Raw genomic sequence first — 21,902 nt, forward strand, 5'->3', positions numbered from 1 at the left:
AGCATCAGAGGAAGGCAGGGGCTGCAGTGTCTAACAGAATGGGCAAGAAAGGACTCCCTGAGAAGGTGCCTATAAATGAAACAGGTAAGGGAGAACAAGCATTGGGGCTAACCAGAGAAACCACATTCCCCAGGCAGAGAGAAGAGCAAATACAAAAGCCCTGAGGGGGAGACAAAAACCTGGCTTGTCTTAAGGAACCTCCAGGAATCCTGTGTGCATAGAATACAATAACCAAAGTGGAAAATAATAAAGAGCACAGAGAGGTAACCATGGGCCAAGCATAGCACCTCCAAGCCACATCAGAATCTGTAGCTTTATTTTGAGTGAGATAGGGAGTCACTGGTTCTGAGCAGAGTAGTAACTTGATGACCTATATTTTATGGTTTTGTTTTTTTGTTTGAGTTTGTTTTTGTGATACCGGAAATAACATAATCCAGAGCTTGGGTTATGCTAAGCAAGCAGCTCTGCCAACTGAGCTACATCTCCAGCCCAAAATGATCTGCATTTTAAAGGAGAGCTCTGGCTACTGTGTTGAGAGTAGACCTAGGAGGCTCCAGCAGAAATGAAGAGACAGCTACCATAATCCAAAGCCCAGGAAGACAGCAGCATGGTGTTTGTATTGGGAGATGTATTGTGAATGTAAAGCAAACAGGATTTTCTGTTATACTGGGTGAAGTAAAAGGCTTTTGTCCTGAGTAGAGAAGGAGGCAAGTTGAGATCAAGAGGGATGTTTTTGGCCTAAATATATTTTAAAAAAAAATTGTAATTTTAAAGATGAAGAAGACTCCATGTCTTCCTGTCTCCTCTGCAGTCCTGCTCCATCAGGAACTGCCCTCATTCTTGTTTGACTCACCAATTTCCTTTCCTTCTCCTCTTTCCCCTTTCCAGATGCCTTCCCATCACCCACTGATATGCTCACACATCTGTCAATCTCAGCTACCATGATACTTCCCTTTCTTTCCTTATTCAAACTTCTTTAAGAAAAAGTCTAGACTTAGTGATCCCACTCATCAACTCTCAGTATTTCTTATCCTATTTCTATCTAATTTTTCTAAAACTGCTTTTGTGGAGGCCAAGGCCATATCATTGCCCAATCCAGAGAACATTTCCCAGACTTTATTCCACTTAGCCTATTTGGGATACCTGGCCCTCGTCTTTACTCCAGCTTTTTAACTACAGGGTTCCATGGCTGTGAGACACTACAATCTCCTCCTTCTCTTCCCACCCCTCTGGATACTGCTCCTCTGTCTCATTTGGGGGCTTTTCTTACTAAGCTATCCTTTACATGTTGCTGCTCAACATCAACTCCATACTCAGCTCATTCCTCTTCTGACAAGTGATTTTCAAATGATCCTTGTATGGACAGCTTCAAACAAATCAATTCCATGACATTCAACTTCCCTAGGTATTCTTTCCTAAAAATAATTTATTCAAGCTCCCCAAAGTTTTTAGCCCTATTTAATAAAATAAAATTTTAAAAAGGCATACCCTTCACCCAACTCTCACAGTGATGCATCTCCCAGGACGTGCACAACGAACTGTGAATAAACCCAGTGTTTCCTGTATTTCCCTGACATATGTTTCTGTTAAGGGTGAAGCATGGGTGTTAGAAACATTTTGGTCCAGGCTCAGAACTCAGATAATAGTAGAGAGGAGAGGCCAGAGTAAACACAATGTTGACAGACCTCAAATAAGATGAGCAAAAGTCCTAAGTCAAGTTTAGCTGAACCTTCAGTCAAATCAGAGAATCCTGAGAAACAATAAACTGGAGTTGGTTTAGGCTATCAGGTTCTAGGGTTGTTTGTTATATAGCAATGAATAACCAAACACTATGTACTGATCATGGCCAACAATGAACTCATCACTTTCCCTTATTAAGCCTCTTTTCACCTTCCTTCTCTTCCTACATGACTCAGTCAGGGTCACTTCTATGTCATTTAGCTAGGCACTCAAACTAGAAACCTGAAATTGCTCTAATTCTGCAGCTTTCCTTCCCTCCAATAGTCAAGCACAAAGTCCTGTGCTTAAACCTCTGAAATATTACTCATGTACAGTCCTCTCTGTTCCTACTACCACTCTGCCACTCAGGCCCTCACCACCGTTACGAGGACCATGGCAACAGCCTTCTACATGCTCTGCCTCTAGCCTTGGCTACCTCAGGTCACCCTCCACAAACCTATCTAAATTGTCTCTGACATGCCACTCCCTCTGAAAAACTGAATGGTTCCCAGATTGCAAGAAGATAAACTCCAGATTCACAGCTCTGTGATCTAGGCCCTGCCTTTCTCCTCAGGCCTTTCCAACTGTGACTGCTGACAAAGATAAGAAAACACTGACATATTTGATTGCACAAAAATTTAAATAAATTGCAATGCATATAACAAAGGGTTAATATCTTAAATATGAAAAGAACTCCTATAAATCATTAAGAGATGAATGCTCTAACAGGAATATGAACAAATAAACATAAGCAAAACTTTAGCAAAGAAGCGTAAGTGACTGTGAGGGAAGAAGAAATAGGGAGAAAGAAAAGGAGAGAACATTCCCTGCCTCATAAACAAGATGGAAGTATATATACTTTTAATTTTTCAGGAAGTTAGTTTATACAAAAGCTAAAATATACATCTATTTTGACCCAGCCATTTCACATTCAGAAATTTATTTCAAAAAAGCAATAGAATACTCAATTTGTAATAGCTATACAATAATCTGAACATCTAGTAAAAGAAGGCTGGGTAAGTAAATAGCAACACCTCCAACAACCAGCCAAACTGAGGATGCAAACCTTTAATCCAGAGAGAGTCAGGATACACTGCTAAGTGACAGAGCAGATTACCAAAGACGTAGGGCACATTCTTATTTTTATGAAAATGTACAAGTCTTCAAAGGTACATACCAATACGTTAACATTGCTAATTTGAGGGATTATAAGTCATATTATTTTTTGTCTGGATTTTAATCATTTAATCTTTTAATCATTCTAATATTACTTTGGATTAATTTGTATTCCAAAAATAAGAAAATATTAAGACTTCTTGATTGCTTTCTTCTACATCAACCAAAGATTATGTATAGAACTAGTATTCACCTCACAGTTTCAAACACCGAGCACTATTCAAGACTCTCCAGCTGGACCCCTCTAGATATATAAACATACCCAACACTGAACAGTAAATTATAACCCTGGAAGCCACTCTGTTGTTTCAACAAATCGAAACTGAATAACTGGAACAATATTTTCACAGTGCCTAGAGCACTGCCATATATCCCATGTATGGGGAAGAGACTGAGGAGGGTGGGCTGAAAGGCAAGGAACAATGAGCAGAGGGAAATGAAAGTAGGTAGAAGTCCCCAAGCACTGATAATAAACTTTTCAGACAAATGCTTATAAATACATTTTATTAATAATAAATATCAAATGATAGCCCATTATCTCTTGAATTCAACCTTCTTAGAACATGAGACATAAAAATCTGGTTTGTGTGCCAACAAGAGATACGAAGCCCATATACTTCAGCCTGTGTACTTTAACAACAAACAGGATCCTCATGCTCTCAGACTCTCAAGATGTTTCTTTCTTATTACCCACATTTCTTTTTTTTTTTTTTTCCCCTAGTGAAAACCATCATAAGATGGGAACTTATTGAATAATTTATTTAGTCTTTATTTTTTGTGTGTGGTTTTTTAAAATTTTTTATTTGTTTTCATTAGTTATACATGAGAGTAGAATGCATTTATGCACTTGATATAACATACATAGACAGGACATAATTTCTCATTTTTCTGAGTGTACATGTTGCAGAATCATATTGGTCATGTAGTCACATATATACATACAGTAATGATGTCTGTTTCATTCTACTATCTTTCCTATCCCCACATCCCCTTCCCTCCCCTCCCATACTTCCCTCTACCAAATGTAAAGTAATGCTATTTCTCCCTAGTGCCCTCCACCTTATTGTGAGTTAGCATCCATATATTAGAGAAAACATTCAGCCTTTGGTTTTGTGGGATTGGCTTATTTCGCTTAGCATGATATTCTCCAACTCCAACCATTTACTGGCAAATGCCATAATTTCACTCTTCTTTAAAGCTGAGTAGTATTCCATTGAGTATATATACCACATTTTCTTTATCCATTCATCTATTGAGGGACACCTAGGTTGGTTCTATAGTCTAGCTATTGTGAATTGAGCTGCTATAAACATTGATGTGGCTGTGTCACTATAGTATGCTGATTTTAAGTCCTTTTGGTATAAACCAAGGAGTGTATTACGCACATTTAACAAGCTTAGTCATCTAGTGTTCAAGTCCACAGTAAATCAAAGGCAGCAAGTTAAAAGAGAGACACTAATTCAGGAAGGATATGGAGAGAGGTTAGAAGTTGAGAGTTGACAGACTCATAAGAAAAATTTAGAAAGCATAATCATGAAATTCAAAAAGGACTGCAACCTATGCATCTGAGAAATGAAAGAACCATAAAATGTTAGCATTGGAAACTAACTTTACTAGTATCTAGTTCTTGTCACACACAAGGAATCTGGTGAACAAGGAATGCAATTTTCCCGGGGTACAGGGCATGGTAGTCACTAGACAGGTTCAGATCAGGATGCATCCTGTGTGACATATGTTCTAGAAGACAGGAAATAAATTACATACTTCAGAAAAAGTTCTATACTAAACAGTAAACAGTATAACAATGTCTGTCCAAGTTTTTCTCTAAAATACAAGCCAGTCCTGAATTATACCCATACTTGGAATTTTATTGGCATTTCATGCAAAAAAGTCCCAACTAAGGCTGGGCACAGTGACACATGCCTGTAATACTAGTGGTTTGGGAGGCTAAGACAGGAGGATCACAAGTTCAAAGCCAGCCTCAGCAAAACCTAGATGCTAAGCAACTCAGTGAGACCCTGTCTCTAAATAAAATACAAAATAGGGCTGGGTATATGGCTCAGTGGTTGTCTCTGAGTTTAACCCTGGTGGTCCTACCCCACACCCAAAAAAAAAAAAAAAAAGTCTCAACCAAGTCATTCTCTCCCTCAAACACTGTTTTTCTTCTTTTTATTGATACTGTTATCTACCCAGCCTCATAAGCCAAAAGCCCAAGATCCATCCTAGCTTTCTCTCAGCTCCAACATTCAATGATTAACAATTTTTCTAATTTTAAGGGGAAAATACGGAAAGGTGAGTGGAAAATAATGGAACCTTTTACCTCCACTAATAATGACCCCTGCCAGTATGACTCAATACATAAAATTTAGGCAGGTCAAGGTTAACAATCCATCTCAGGAATGCTGTCTTAGTCCCAGCTACACAGGCCTAACACTTCAATCTAATCAACCCCACCCACTTTCCCTCCTAAACAGTCTGAACAGAAACTGTAGAACTTAAAAAAGAGTCTGAGTTACAAGAAACACTTGGATCATCCAGTGGTCTCCTTATTTATATAAGGAAAGATAAGCTCAAAAAGGAGAAGACACCTGCCGGGCAGGTGAGACCAGACAACCTGCTTCCCAGAACTCATACAGTCATTGGTCTATATTATGTGAGCTAACCCAGAAGAAGGACTTCAGCACAGACTTGGACACCTCTCTGTCCCATCATCTTAAAAAATCACCCTATAATTGCTAGAGTGAGACCTATAATTGAGTAGAGAGCCATTTAAATAACCATTTTGTGGTATTTTTTCTGAACTATGATTTTAAAAGACGGAAAAACTTTATTTTCTAAGACAGTCTATATTACCAAAAATTAAACCTTTTTCAAGTGAATTCTCATCTCTGGTCAGACAACCATCTAGAGCTGACCTTTCAACAAAGTCACAAAGCTCACAGGATAAACCACCAGCAGGATTTGTTGCTGATCCCTTTTTCCACTCCTCTCTGAGACTATTAAGAATAGGGAGAAACAAATGCCTACCTATGTTCTAACTGCTACATACAATAATCAATTTTAGCCACCATGTCTCTCATTTCTTGAGTTGCTCTTTGATAAATATGAAATTGTTATGCCCTCTCTACAATCCAACCCCTTGAATCTATGATGTGCCTTTAAAGAAGGGACAATATCAATCCCCATCCTCTTTGACGTTTCCTCCTTTCCCTGCTGAACCTGGGACCAATGTATACATTTTCAAATTACTATTCCCTTCCTGTTTGACTCATCTCATACCTCAAACATAGACTGAGAATCACTGTCCTAATTTGCTGCAGGCCAAGACCCATTATACACTAGAAAGTAAATGTACAGTTAGCTGGCTTAAAGATAAATTTTAGCAATATATGGGTTTTTGTTGTTGTTATTGGCTTTGTTTTGGTTCCAGAGATGAAACCCAGAGGCACTTAACCACTGATCAACACTCCCAGCTCTTTTTGTATTTTATTTAGAGACAGGATCTCACTGAGTTGCTTAGGGTCTTGCTAAATTGCTGAGGCTGGCCTCAAACTCAAAATCCTACTGCCTCAGCCTCCCGAGCCGCTGGGATTATAGGCGAGTGCCACTGCACCTAGCTTGAGTTTTTGATATCTGATGTACTCTCTATCTTTACAGTATAGCATTTAAATAGTTCTAGAGTTCATTTTTATAGTTAAGATACTTATCTCTTATACCTTTACTCTTGAGATAGTACTAGATCCCAGAATTTAATTCAATCAATAAAGAGATTTATATGACTTTCTAGAAAATGGTCTACTTTACTTTGAATTTGTTATTTCTTTTTTTAAAAAAATTTTATTAGTTACTGATGAACCTTTATTCATTTATTTGTTTATATCTGGTGCTGAGAATCAAACCCAGTGCCTCACACATACTAGGCAAGCACTCTTCTACTGAGCCACAACCCCAGCTTCATGAATTTGTTACTTCTTGACTTTACTAAAACTCTAGATTCAATAGTTCTTGTCACTATAATAAGCTATGTGACTTTCTCAAACATAGAACTGTTATATTATTGAAATAGGGATGAGGGAGGTCTTTATATCTAGACTCCAACTGATCTCTTCTGCTGACCCAGTGAATTTGAACTAGTATTGATTTATTTTAATACTTATTCAGCTAATTTATTCTCTATAGTACCCATTTTAAGAATCCTGAATCAGATACAAAAACATCTAAGGTCTACACTCTGCACCCAAAGAAAGGATTATCTAACAATAGAAAATAGATACAAATGAAATAGATAAATATCAAAAAAAAACTTTGAGATTATGGGCTTAAAATAATCAACCCTGTTGGCAAGAAAAACTGGATCCAAAAGCAGCTGTGGTGAATACTGTAAGCATGTAAGATAGGTGGTTGGGGAAGGTGAGGATAGCCCAGGCACTGAGAACAACATGAGTAAAGCACTGGAAAAAAACAAACACCATTCAATAGAGATGAAGAGGACACAGGCCATATCATATATCATCAAATTTCCTATCATATACACAGCTTCTTCCTAACTCCAGCTCCACTAGGCTATACACAGAGCAAAACAAATACTTCTCAACAAAAACAAAATTCACACACTCGAATATTAAGAATTACCATTCACAGATTGCTAACCATCTATATGCCTGACACTATGCTAAGTTTTTTGCATATATCATTTCATCTAATTCTTACTACAACCCATGTTTTTGCATTTTATAAGTAAGAAGAGTAGATCTTACTAAGTTGCCCAACATCACAGGGACAGGTCCAGGATTCAAGTCAAGGGCTCTACCCCCATGGCCCATGCTTTTAAACCACTACACACAGAGCTAACCTTGAAAGTCTTCTAAGGAGAATGTCAGCAATTCTTCTAGTTCAGGTGGAGGAGAGGAAAGTGCACTGGATATCAAGTTTTTCCCAGATCATTACTGTGTTACATCTTCTGGTCAAACCAGGATTTTTTCAGTCAAAAGGCCCAATGGAATTTATTTCTTCCAATGCAAGCTCCTGCAAACCCCCCTCTACATACACACAAACACACATGTATATACACATCAAACACACATGTATACACACACAAACACAATTTCCAGAATTCTAAAAGAGAAGAAGACAAAGGCCTGAGGAACAGGATCAGGCTACTTCCCAGGGAAACCTAAACAAGTCTAACAAATCCAGAAGAAACAGTATTTCCTGAACTGAGCAGATTCACTGACTTGGGAAAATGATGAGTCAAGTTATAAACAGGAGTCCTAACACCTTTGTAGATGCTGCTCAGAACCCAGTCCTCCAGGGAGGGCCCAACCAACAATACCTGAGTCCCATTTCTTCTTCCTGTCTCCATAATAAGTTGCCATTTTTTTCTCAAATTCATGCTCAATACCAAAAGGAAAATAATCTATCCTTCACCCTAAAGGTCCCAGTACAATAGCTGTAAATGTCCTTCAAGGCCAGCACCAAACAAATTACATAGCATTAGACTGCTTTCTCCAGGATTCAAGTCCCAGATGAAAGGCATTGTTATTTAAGATCATTACAATTTCAAATGATACTTTGGCATTGAGGCTATGCTTAGCCTTCTATTATAATAATATAGGGATGCCATGAATTCTTTGGTCCAAAAATTTCTAAGCTTTTCAGAAATTATAAATAACAAAGCTTTAATTGGCTCTGCCATCCACTGTCTGCCAAGGTTAACTCAGAGCCGGAGAAGAAAAGTGATCAGCTTAAGCTGATCCAACCAGAGGAGATGTTAAATGAAACTAAGTTTTTACTTTTCAACTTTGTTTCAATTTCTGGAACTTGCCCTCTACCAAGATGGAAATTTTACTCAAAAGGACTCTCCTTTTGTAACAATTATCTGTAATGTAACAGAAAAACTGAGATTGTTTACAAAGTATACAAAATAGATTAAGTAATCATAATACAGATAATACACTAATAACAAAAAGAGGAACACAAAATACTGTAGTCAGTATTATCTTACCCATTAATATTCATTACTCCTGAATGATTCAAATTTACATAGGATGAAAGGCTCTTTTGGTTTGGACATAAATACAGAGCATCTGATTTGTTCATGTAGGCAATTTAATTCCTCAAAAAAGCCCAAAAATATTGCAGTACTTACTTCAACTTCACTAAAAGAAGACTAAACATCTGAACATATATGTTCCTAAAAATAGGTGATTTTGCCCCTCAGGTGATATTTAGCAATATCTGAAGACATTTCTTCATCATCATAACAGGGTAGGTGTGTATAACTTGTCATCTAGTGAGTAGAGGTGAACAATACTATAAACATTCTATAGTGCACATGACACCCCCCTATAACAAAGAATTATTCAGTCCAAAATGTCAATAGTGCCAGGTGTAACAACACAATGTGTTGACCAATGTAGGGAGAAAAGAGAGTTGAGGTGACTCAGAAGGACCTAATAGGCTGTGTGACTCGAGGCAATTGACTTTCTTTTTAAATTCATATTTGCAGAATCAATAAATAAAAAATGTTTCTTAATCCATCATAACTAATAATCCTCTTATGATTTTCTGCATAAAATAGCGATTCATAGAAATAAACCAGTAAACCAAAATAGGTAGCATGGCAGGTCTTAGTAGGCCCTGGTTGAGGACAGTTGTAATAATACTCTACCACTGACTGAACGTGGATTTTTAACTTTAAAAAATTCTCCCCATATTCCCACATTAGTTGTTTTTGTTGTTGTTCTGTGGTACTGGAGATCGAAGCTAGGGCCCTGTGCATGCTAGGCAAGGACTCTACATACATCTCTGGCCCCATATTCCTACATCAGAATACTATGTTGTTGTTTTTTGTTTTCTTTTAAGGTTTATTTATTTCTTTATTAGACATTGATGGACCTTTATTTTGTTCATTTATTTATATGTGGTGCTGAGTATCGAACCCAGTGCCTCACACATGCCAGGCTCTACAACTGAGCCCCAGCACTCTACAACTGAGCCCCAGCCCCAGCCCAAGAATACTATGGTTTGAAATGTGTGCATTCCCCCAGAATTCATATGTTGAATTCTGATCACCACAGGGTGATGATATTAGAAAGTAAAGCCTCTGGGAGGTAATTAGGTCTTGAGGGAAAAGGCTTCCTAAAAGAGATTAATGTCCTTAGAAAAGAGGCCCCAGAAAGTTGTCTTCCCCTTTCCTCCTAGTGAGGACACATTGAGAAGTGGGGCAATCTACATACAACCTAGAAAAGGGTCCTCACCAAAACCTAACCATGCTGGCGCTCTGATGTTGGACTTCCCAGTCTCCAAAACTATAGAAATTAAATATTCTGTTGCTTATAAACTACCCAGTTTATGGTGTTTTGTTATAGCAGTACAAATGGACTGAGACAATGAGCAACCCCAAAAGGTTGTGGAAGCATTTCATGACTTTAAAGGCTCATAGGGAGATTCAGTTGAGAAGGATGCCGGCATAGAATTCTCAACCCATGCTCAAAGTCAATACATTTTTTAAAAATGACCTGCATGGTTTGGAGGATTTAATGGTCAACACAACTTATATGAGTAGTGCTAAAGACCTCGTATCATATAAGGAAACCAATGATAGCAGTGCAGAATCTTTAGACACAGAAGATTAAATTTCTTAAGCCCATACTTTTCTCAAGTATAATATTTCAACTATAATGCACAAATTGATAACAGCTAATGTGCTAACTTTTTCTTCTAACTAGAAAAATGTTTGCTAGACTGTCACAAAAAAATGATGTACATTGATTTGGACTACTTAATTTCAATGTATATTCACAAGTATTCTGTGCATCTTAATCTTGCACTAAAGACAGTTTAGCAATAAATAATTTTTAAGTAATACCACATAATTCTTTTTTAATTTTTTTTATTTTATTTATTCTAATTAGTTATATATGACAGCAGAATGCAATTCAATTCATATTACACAAATAGCATAATTTTTCATGTCTCTGGTTGAACACAAATAGAGTCATGCCACTCATGTCTTTATACATGTACTTAGGGTAATGATGTCTGCCTCGTTCTACCATCTTTCCTAACCCCATCCTCCCTCAGTCCCCTCCCTCCCCTTTGCCCTATCTAAAGTTTGTCTATTCCTCCCATGCTCCCCCCCATCCCCATTATGATCAGCATCTTTATATCAGAGAAGACATTTGGTTTTTGGAGATTGGCTTACTTCACTTAGCATTATATTCTCCAACTCCATCCATTTATCTGCAAATGCCATGTTTTTATTCTCTCTTAATGCTGAGTAATAATTCATTGTGTATATATGCCACATTTTTTATCTATTCATCTATTTAAGGGCATCTAAGTTGGATAGCTATTGTGAATTGTGCTGCTATAAACATTGATGTGGCTGTGTCCCTGTAGTATGCTGTTTTTAAGTCCTTTGGGTATAAACCGAGGAGTGGGATAGCTGGGTCAAATGGTGGTTCTAGTCCCAGTTTTCTTTAAAAAAAAAAACTTCACATAATGATCACAACCAACCTTTTGAGAAAAAAATGGAATAAAATCTGTAACAATTAGGCAGTGGAATATATTTTCAAACAAGGTCTCACCAAGTTGTTCAGGCTGGCCTTAAACTTGAGATCCTCCAGTGTCAGCCTCCCTCCAGCCTCAGCTTCCTGTGTAGCTGGGATTACAGGTGTGTGCCACACCTAGGTGAAAAGCGTTATTAAAGGGCAAGAGTGTTATGAGAGAGGTCAAGGGTGTAGTTCAGTGGTAGAGTCCTTGCCTAAAACACATAAGGCCCTGGGTTCAAGCCCCAGTACTCCCCACCAAAAAAAGTGTCATGAGAAAAGATGTTTGTACAAGGAAAGGTTTTTAGGAAGAATCTGCTCTTGCAGCTAGGGGCCCTGGGTTCAAGTTCTTCCACTTACTGTTCTCAATATGGCTTTGGGGAAGTCATTTAACTTCTCTCAGCCACTGCTTCCTCACGTGTACAATAATAACTATCCTTCTTATCTCTTCAAGGATGTTGTGATCATAAAATAAGAGGATGTAGGTATAATGTTATTATGTATAAGAGCCAGCAAGGCTTACTGAATATTATGGATGTTCTCAATTACGTCTGAGATGCTATGGCAAAGAGAGGAGTAATGGAAGTAAGACTTGGCTCCTGCCTTCCCAGTTGAATGATATGACCAACATGCACAAAACAAGTGAACTCCACATAATAATGTCTATTATAATGCTGGGTGTATGGTATAATCTCTAAATTCTGGAGGGGTTGAGTGGAAGGAAACCAATAAGGACTGAAATATTATAAAAGATTTGTGAACATGATTTGTTTGGGTATTTCTGTGTCCTCCTTCTAAGAACCTTGCTTTACACCTTGCTCAGTCTATTTGCATATATTCTAATCTTCTCTACTAAAGTGAGAAGTACTTTCAGTTGTTTGTTTTGTTTTGTCTTGTTTTGAGGAACAAAGAATGGGTACAAACCACTGCTCTAGTTGAGTGCTCTCCAAACAAGGTATCCAAAACAAACCACTTCAGTACAGAAAGGAAATGTAAAGGTTCTATTTATTTTTATCTTCATCTTATGAAAAAGATTTTCAGAGTAAAAAGACAACCCTCAGAATGAAAGAAGATATTTGCCAAGCATATATCTGAAAAGGGACTAATATGCAGAATTCCTAAAACTCAACAAAAAATAAACCTGATTAAAAAACAGATAAAGGACATAAATAAACATCATTCCAAAGAAGATATACAAATGGCTAGTAAACATGTAAAAAGATGTTCAACATCACAAATCATTACAAAAATACAAACCAAAACTACAATTAGATACTACCTCAGACCCTTTAAGACTGCTACTATCACAAACAGAAAATAACAAGTGTTGGTGAGAACGGGGAGTACCTGGAACCCTTGTGTATGGCGGTGGACATTTAAAATTGATTAAACTGTGTAAAACAATATGGCAGTTCCTCAAAACATTAATGTTCCAGCAAGTCTACTTCAAAAATATTGAATGCAGAGTCTTGAAGAAATATTTGCATACCAATGCTCACAACATCATTCACAAAGGTGCAAGCAACCATGTCTATCAACAAATGAATGGATAAGCAAAAAGTAGGGGGGGGTGTGTGTATACACACACACACACACAATGGATTATTGAAGCTTAAAAAGGAAAAAATGCCGGGCACAGTGGTGCACACCTATAATCCCAGTGGCTTGAGAGGCTGAGGCAGGAGGATTGCAAGTTTAAAGCCAGCCTCAGCAACTGAGAGGCACTAAGCAACTCAGTGAGACCCTGTCTCTAAATAAAATACAAAATAGGGCTGGGGCTAGGGCTCGGGCTCAGTGGCCGAGTGCCCTTGAGTTCAATCCCCAACATAAAAAAAAAAAAAAGGACAAAAATTCTTACATGTGCTATAACATAGACAAACAGGAACCCTTGTGCATGGACATTTAAAATTGGACATTATGCTAAGTGAAATAAGCCAGTCACAAAAATATATTTATGATTCCACTAACATGTGGTATAATAAATAGAAATAAAAATAAAATAAAGTAGTTAAAATCAAAGAATCAGAAAGTGGACAGTGGTTGCCAGAGAAGAGAGGAAGTGGGTAAAGGGAGTTATTGTTTAATGGGTACAGAATTTCCATTTTACAAGATGAAAATAGCTATGGAGATGTATGATGATGATGGTTGACCACTGTGAATGTATTTACTATCACTAAACTATGCACTTGAATGTGGTTATAATGGTAGATTTTCTTAAATATATTTACCACAACAAAAAAATTGGGAAAAATAAGATTTTATCTTTAATATGTAACATATGGGGCTGGGGATGTGGCTCAAGTGGTAGCGCGCTCACCTGGCATGCGTGCAGCCCAGGTTCGATCCTCAGCACCACATACAAACAAAAATGTTGTGTCTGCCGAAAATTAAAAAATTCTCTCTCTCTCTCTCTCCCCCCCTCCCTCCCTCCCTCCCTCTTTAAAAAAAAAAAAATATGTAACATATGGCCCAACACAAGTACACCCTTTGAGTCTATAGCATCTCATATCAGAGGTTGATTCTGACAGCCTTTTAGCTCACTGTCAGATTTTGAAGTTCACATGGGCTTGGTTAAGTGGATTTTCTAGTAACATTGTTTTAAATGAATTAACCCTCATAAAACAAACAAGAGGCTTAAAAAGATTCCTGTAACGAAATCTTGGATTAAAGATAATACAAGTATAAATGATCAAGAGAATGACAAAGTTGTCATTTCTCTTTCTGGTATATTCATCATTACAATGTAAAAACAATTACTGTCTAAAAAGACGTAACAAGTTCACCAAAACCTTGTTAATAAGATCACTTAAAATATGGATTTGCATCCACTACCATTCATGATGAACTTCATCCTAAGGATACAGTGTGCCTTCAGATATTGGCTAAAGATAGTAGGATGTGAATATAACTTATAAACAAGCTACATATATGAAAGGATAGCAAGCTTTTTAACAGTGCTACTCTAGAAATTTAGACATCTGCCCTAAACACAAATGGCCCAACAGAACTTTTTTGATGACAAAATAGTCTTATCTGTCCTGGCCAAAACTGTAAGCACTACTACATGTGGCCATTAAGTAACTAAAACATGGCCAGTGTGTCTGAAGAATTAAATTGTTATTTTATTTAATTTTAGATTATTGAGCTTTAAATAGCCAATGTAGCTTGTGGCTATTTTATTGAACATCACAGCCCTGGGCTGCTAATAGATTATTACCTCTATCTCAAGGCATACAGCTGCCAGCAAACAGTGCACCTTCCTGCTTTTGTGTCTTTGGCCATGTTGTCCTCTCTGCCTAGAATGTTTTCACATTTGAAGATGTCCTCAATGCTCCCCTTGGTTGGTTGCCCTGGGCCTTTTACATCCTCCATTGTAGCATTTACAACTCTTTTCTCACATATCTCAAGTTCCATGATTGTGAGTTCCTCAAAGTAGAACTGTCTTATTCATCTCCGCATGATGCCAGCACAGAGTCAGTGCTTTTCGGCAATATTTACTGGATAATGCAGTGAATAAAATGACAAACCTTGATCTCCCAATTCATAATGCACTGCTCTTCCAATACAGCAAAATATGGGTCCAAAAACATAGACTGCAGGTGAGTCTTTGCTACCTCACAGCCTAGATGCTACTTCAATATATAATACCATTTCTATTTCTATTTCTTTGTCTCTGTCAGACACGGATGTCACAGTTACCTCTTAAGTAGGTTCTGAAGGCATCCCTCCAAGAGTGCAAGATGAAAGTGGATGGTGGTATTAGCCCCCTTTCTGAAAGGTTAACTTTCAAATATTGCAAGTTAAAATGATGGCTCGAATGCAGTAGTATTTGAGGAGATATTTTGTTAATATTTATTAAGCCTTTATCAAGTACTCTTCATGCCATTTTATCTAATGACGTACAACTATATGCCTTCCCCCACACTGTCCCACTCAAAACCCATGTGTTCTCTCTTCATTATCTCTCATTAAATGAGCTTGACTTCGTTAGAAAGACCAACAAAAAGGCTTTGACCATGGCAAATGCTTATTCTGGACTTCATTTCTGAATTTTGGATTTGGCTATATTTAGCAAAGCTATAATCGTCATCATACCCGAAGCCAGGAAGAAGACACCATTCTCAAACCACCCCCTGAAAATCTGCAGTTGCCTCTAAAAAACCAGACTTCCCAGCAGGCAAAGACATCTGAAGTGGGAGGGATCAAACTGATACTTGCGTCAAGAGAAGGCCTCAGGTGCTTATAACTAATCTCTGCCTGGCTCTCAAGGTTCTCCACAAACTAATTTCTTTCTTGTCTCGCCAACAGACCTTCTGTCTAGTCAAACATCCTCAGTCACCCTGCTCAGTCCTTTCCATAACAGTGGTCATTTTATCACTCCCTACCTACACCATCTCCCCACACCTGCCTGCTTCTGCTTCAAGCTTCTTGCCTCTTAGGACACTTCTAGAACACCTCTTCCCCAGATATTAGCTGTTCCCTTTCCCCACAATTAGCACAGGACTGAGGCACAGTAGAGGAACAGCACTTATTTGTAGAGATTTGATAATTCTTCAAAAGGCCCAGGGCCACTGAAGAAAGTAAGCAGCAAACACATTCAAATGTACCTTCGAGAGCAAATGTAAAGGAATTTCATTCTACCACTTTATGTCCTTTCCTTGATTATGGAGGGAAACTTACACCAAATGTTAACATTAAACTAAGTCAGTATTCCCAAAGCTGATTTTGTTTCACCACTCTACACCTCTGCATATGCACTGCCTCTGGCTAGAAGTCCTTGGGTAACCCCGAGCTGGAACATCTGCTGGGTAATTTCCATTCTTGTTCAAAACTTCCATCATCTAGGGGCCCTCATCCCCAGACCCCTTCTCTTTATCATCTTAACATCTCTTAATATCTACCACATGCCAAGGCCCATGCTAAGTATTAGATGCTTATCTCAGGGTTATTTGCTACTTATTGGTCTACTCGTCCATGCCCCATCCAACCTATTTATTGTCTCTGAAATCTAACACAGTGCCTGCCACAAAGAAGCACAAATAAATGTTTACAAGATGTGTACATACATGCCTCATATCAATACTACCAATGTGTTTGAATTATATGCCATATATGAATTTTTTTTCTTGGTGGTTCACACATTTTTAAGCCCCACTACATTATTCTACAGATAGGAGAAATTACTAGTTCTCTGATAGGGCATCTTAGTTATCATTAGCACTGGACCTAGGTTCTTTTGGTCTAGGCGATAAAACCCTTCTAAGAAGCCAGCTGTCCACCTTATTCAGAACTGATACAGCTCAAGGATGTTGTATCGGACACAGCAGGCATTCAACACTTCCTTGTTGTTAAAGCTTAGAAATAAGGACTCATATAGCTAAGGAAATACAACAAAAGCACCAATTCTCAGTCCTTCTTTAAGCACTGCTCTAATTCTCCCATTGAGCTCATTCTGGAAGATTAAACCAAACCTTCCCTTGATATCACATGCCCATTAACTCAGACATGACTTAGCATCTCATAATAGCATCTTCACTAAGAAAGTTAGAAAGTATCCACCCCAGCACCCTGCCTGAAGATACCCATAGCTAACTCAAGACTTAAAGCCTTCACTTCCCCCTACCCACAGCTGTGTCCCTTCTGGAATACTTAGTGAATCAGAAGAGCAAGGTTAATGCAACTGAGAGAGAGATAGCAACCCAGAATTCTCCTGTCTTACCTAGCATCTGTTTCTTAGGGTTCTTTCAATTCCTCATTATGAAGCACAGACCAATACCCACATTAGGGAAAAAGAAATACTCAATAGGATGTGGTGGTAATCAAATCTCTTTGAAGCCTTCCCCACACCAAACTCCCTAAACTGCCTGATCACTGCCCTGGGCATATAGTATATAACTCTCATTGTCCTTAAACAACTCTGGCTGGGACTGGTAAATAGGTGAGCACCTACAGACTCAGAGAAGAGGGGCCAAGGAAGGACTGTGACTACCCAACATTTATCTGTTGATCCTTTAATGAGCTAATGAGACCTTTGCAAAGAACATCTGGATCAGCCCACCCACAATGGGGAAAAAGCTTTGGATTGCAACAGCCAAAATAGCCCTCACACTGACATACATTCCCTTTAACTAAATATATATATTATTGATGGCAAACAGTGGCTATCATTTATTGACCACCTGAAAAATGTTAAATACTATGTGTATATAAACATACATCCTTATTTAATCCTCAAGACCATTCACAGAGCAGTGGTTCCCAAAAATCTCCCTAGGAACTTGTTAAAGCCCCACACCCACAGTCTCTGGAGTGAGGCCTACAAATCTGTAATTCTAACAAGCTCCCAGGTGATGACACTATTCATGATAAGGGCTCCAAGCTTTAAGAACACTGCCATAGGGAAACAGATTCAAGACAGGTTTAGAATGTTTTGTCCAAGTTCCACAGCTGGTAAAGAACTGATCCAGAACTTGAACCTAGACCTGTCCAACTCTACAGTGCTAAAAACCATACTACTGTACAGATCAGTGTATATCTTATCTTCCTAAATTCACTGGCAGCTCCATAAAGGCAGATTTCACATGTTAGACATCTTTCATCCCATTCAGAACTCAGAAGTGCCTTTGGTCTTGGTAGGCACTACATAAACACTTTGTATACTAACTCCCACATATCTACATATTTCTAAAGCCACAAATTCAAACTCAATTACAGTCAAAGAACACTAAGAACAACACTGCCAGACCCAATTTTACATGACACTCTCTGCTACTGAGTCTTTGCCCATACTGCCACCACATTGGTTAACGCCTACTCATTCTTTGGTCACTTTCTCCAGGCAACAGTTCTTGGCTCCCTAAAAATTGGGTTCCCCCCCAAAAAAAATTGGCAGCCACTGCACCCTAAGCATACCTCCATGATAGCACTAATCACTCTATTATATCTGGCTATTTTCCATCTCTTACAGCAGTTTGTAAACTCTTATATCTGGTTTAACATCATGTCTCCAGAGCCTAGCATGATGCCAGGCACATTATGGGCATTCTATAATTGTTTGTTGAATGAATAAACAAACAAATGAATGCAGAGCTGCAAGCCTTAAGTTCTGCTTAAAAACATCATAAGGTATGATGCACCATTCTCAGGGATGAATTCCAGGACAGAGGACGGCAGCCTAGATAACGAAGACCAATTCTGCCTTTTTTTTCTTCCCCATCTCTCTTCTCAGACTTGGAGAATGGGCATCACTTAGGGCAACACTATCCATGAGATAACATCTAAGCTAAACAATATGTTCCTGGGCTATAAGGTTAGCAGGGAGGAAAGAACTCTCTCATTCCTCCTGATCTCTCCCTCACACACACTTCTCTATTTCTTCACCCCTCTGCAGTCAAGGGCTTTGGCACAGAGATGAAATAGACATATCAGACTCAAGGGTACAGATCTGGCAGTGGGCACAGAAGCATCTCCCATCCTGCACCAAAGCCCACAAAGAAGGATCCAGAGGGACAGTGACTCAGGCCCCAAATTAAGTCCAGCTAAAGCAATACTGAGAATAAAAAAGAGCAATAATTTCACAAGGACATTAGGTGTCAGGTACCTTTTTTTTTTTTAATAGTGTTTTTCAAGTGCTGGTTTCAAACCTATCCCCAGAAACTGGGCCCTGTTGAATCCAGTGGTTATACAAGCTGCAAGACAAACACAGATTCTCCCTCTTCCCAACCTACCCACCAGCCTATATGATATCATGACAGGCATTTCCTAGGTCCAGGTAGGGATCCCTGTTTTACCCTTAGCTTGTAAAAGGCTCCTTTTTAAAGAGACCTCTTAGCTTTCTCTCTTCCCTAGCTAATAAGCTGTTCCCTACCACCATGTTACAGTAATAGAGACCTCCCCCTTCCCCAACACCTCACAGTCTATAACATAACCTACAGCAGGTTGGCCCCATCCAATTAGTTTGAATTGCTTCATGCCAAGGGAAATTGCTGCTTTTATTAAAATTAAAAGCACACTAAGCAGGCAATGAGCTGTGAAAACTATGAGTCTGGCATAATTATGAAGGTCGAGGTTAAGGTTATCAAAAGAGACAGGCAAAGATTTCCCGAAAGCCTGGGAGATAAAGACATATATCCACACATATACATAGATACAGATATACAAATGAACACACACACAAGGCATTTCCACAGATCCAAAAAAACATCCTGGTCAATAGAGGGAAAACAAAATCAGGGCCACTCACAAGTTTTTCTTAATAAAAACAGGAGGAACAGGGGCCTCCAAGACTGAATTCAAAATAGTCACATTCATTTCACATAGTTTGTTACCTTAGCTATATCCTAGGGATCTGATTGGGTCAGGAAACAAACCTAGTAAAATTCACCAAGAGCCTTGGCCCTTGGAAAAATACATTTCTATTCCCCCCAAATACTGTCTTCCTTTCAAATGTCTGCTTAGGGAAGTGGGAAAGTTGGGTTGAAGAAACCCCTCTCTCTTCTTATAGATTCCCTCCACCTCCACCCTTCAGCATTGACATCAATATTTCAAGTTTCAGAAGATCACAAGCCCACCACCCCACATTAAATATGAAGCTTTACACTTTTGCACATATGATCTGCATAATTTGGTAAGGGAACCATGGTGATTTTTCAACGCTTTTTTTCTTAAATAAAAAGCCAGTGAGGTAAACAATTTCGGCAACCCCTACCCCTTTAAGCTCTGTCACTTCCAATCTCAGTTTTAAATCTCTCAAGGACAATGACTCACAGGGAAAGTGAAGGGGGAAGGGGAGGGTCAACTGGTCAAAACCCATTCATACATTCAACAACTAGAAACCAGAGTCTTGCCACATCAGCACAAGATTTTTAATTTACGGAGCACTGAGTTCCACCTTACCTTCGGCCAACACCTCGTCCACTGTGACCTGCTGTCGACCGATGCCAAAGACCCTCCCGATGTAGCCACTGCCCAGGCCCGAGGTGCTGCCCCCTCCTCCACTAGAGCCAGAGCCCAGGCCAGAGCCGCCCTGCTCTCGCCGGGAGTCGAAAAACTTCTTCATCTTGCAAATAGGAAGCAGGAAAGCAAAATACCGATGGTTTCTAGATTTTTTTTTTTAAGAGATCTAAGGATTTCTTCTCGGATTTCAGCTCCGAGAGGAGCCACCCGAATCCGGCCGTGGGGGTGGGGGCTGAAGGAGGATGCCTATAGGAATATGCGTGTCAATCGCGCGGCGGGTCTCCTCCTCCTCCTCCAGAGAGCGATTCGCGTAAGTTTAAACCTGTGATGACAGAGGAAGAGAGAGAAAAGATGAATCAGTAACACACTTAAAAATTCAACTGCTGAGTCCTAGGGGTAGCAAAAGCCACCATCTAGGCTTCATGCATTTTCCTAGCGAGAAAAACCCTAGAGCTGAAAACGCATCCCCAGTCCCAGAACCCCAGATCCCTGTGGCCCGGGGCTCCGAGAAAGAAGGGATTTCGGGCCGCCCTGGGCAGCGCCGACCCTGCCGGGCACTGCCTCCCCCTCCTCCCCGAACCCCCCGCCGCCCTGAGAGGCAGCTGCCCCGAGAGGCAGCATCCCCGCGGCACCCACTTGAGATGGCTCGGCGGCCGGCGCCCAGCTACCAGCCCCGCAACATTGTCACGGCCGCCGTGCCGGCCTGCGACGCTGAGAGGAGGCGGCGCTGCAGCCAGAGCCCCGGCCGCGTTCGGCGCCTGCCCGCCCGCCAGCTGATTCCCGGAGCGCTCTGCTGAGACTGACCCGCCGCCCCTCCCCCGCGCGCGCTCCCGCCCGGCTCCATCCACCCAACCAGGAAGTGAACCGCCGCCGGAAGTGCCTCTCGTGGCGGCGCGGCCCGGCTGGCCCGCGTCTACGGCCGCTCCTCGGTCGCGACAGACAAGAAGGAGTCGGTGACGAGAAGAAAACCGGAGAAGGGGGTCTCAGTGCAGAAAGAGTCTTGAAAAAGAACGTTGCTATCGCCCTGCCGCAGGGCACCCTGGGAAAGATAGCTCAGCGCAGCCCGGCAGCTGGACTACAACTCCCAGGATGCGCCTGGGAGGAGCGGGCGTGGCGCCGACCGTGGACTCCGCGGCCTCGAAGATGGTTAGTGGGGTGGTGCAGAAGTAGGGATTCGGTTATTTAAACACATCCGGTAAAAAAAAACTGCCAGGGGCTAGGTTTCCCCGCTACTGCATGTTCCACTCTTCTGGAGCCATCTTACTTGCGGCCTGGCCTCCTGGCACAAGGGACTCTGGGGGTTGTGGTTTCCAAACAGATGGAGGCTGACACCTGAAGGACGCGGCTTAACCGCTTAGCCCCAAGCTGGGCCTGCGGGGCTTCCAGACGTCACCTGAGCAGAAGGTGGAGGAGAGAGGGGATGGGAACACGGTGCTAGCAGTGGGTTCATGCCACATCGGAACTCCAGCCCTAAGAGAAAGCCGGTGCTCGCCCCCCCAC

The 21,902-nt window shown here is 40.2% G+C and overlaps 1 protein-coding gene across 5 annotated transcripts in view; it reads right to left on the reverse strand.

The window, feature by feature from the left end:
• Positions 1–21,181, reverse strand: part of Aak1 (AP2 associated kinase 1) — a 173,291-nt gene extending 152,110 nt beyond the window's left edge. For all 5 annotated transcript variants that reach the window (XM_071601672.1, XM_071601670.1, XM_071601671.1 and 2 more), the window contains exons 1-2: positions 21,039–21,181; positions 20,343–20,724 (exon numbers count right to left, since the gene is read on the reverse strand). In XM_071601672.1, coding sequence (XP_071457773.1) covers positions 20,343–20,505 — 163 coding nt within the window. In that variant the 5' untranslated portion in view covers positions 20,506–20,724; positions 21,039–21,181. The remainder of the gene's footprint in view (positions 1–20,342; positions 20,725–21,038) is intronic.
• Positions 21,182–21,902: the final 721 nt, after the last annotated feature.

Source organism: Marmota flaviventris, chromosome 14 (genome assembly GCF_047511675.1).
Source record: "Marmota flaviventris isolate mMarFla1 chromosome 14, mMarFla1.hap1, whole genome shotgun sequence".
In the NCBI taxonomy this organism is placed as follows: Eukaryota; Metazoa; Chordata; class Mammalia; order Rodentia; family Sciuridae; genus Marmota; species Marmota flaviventris.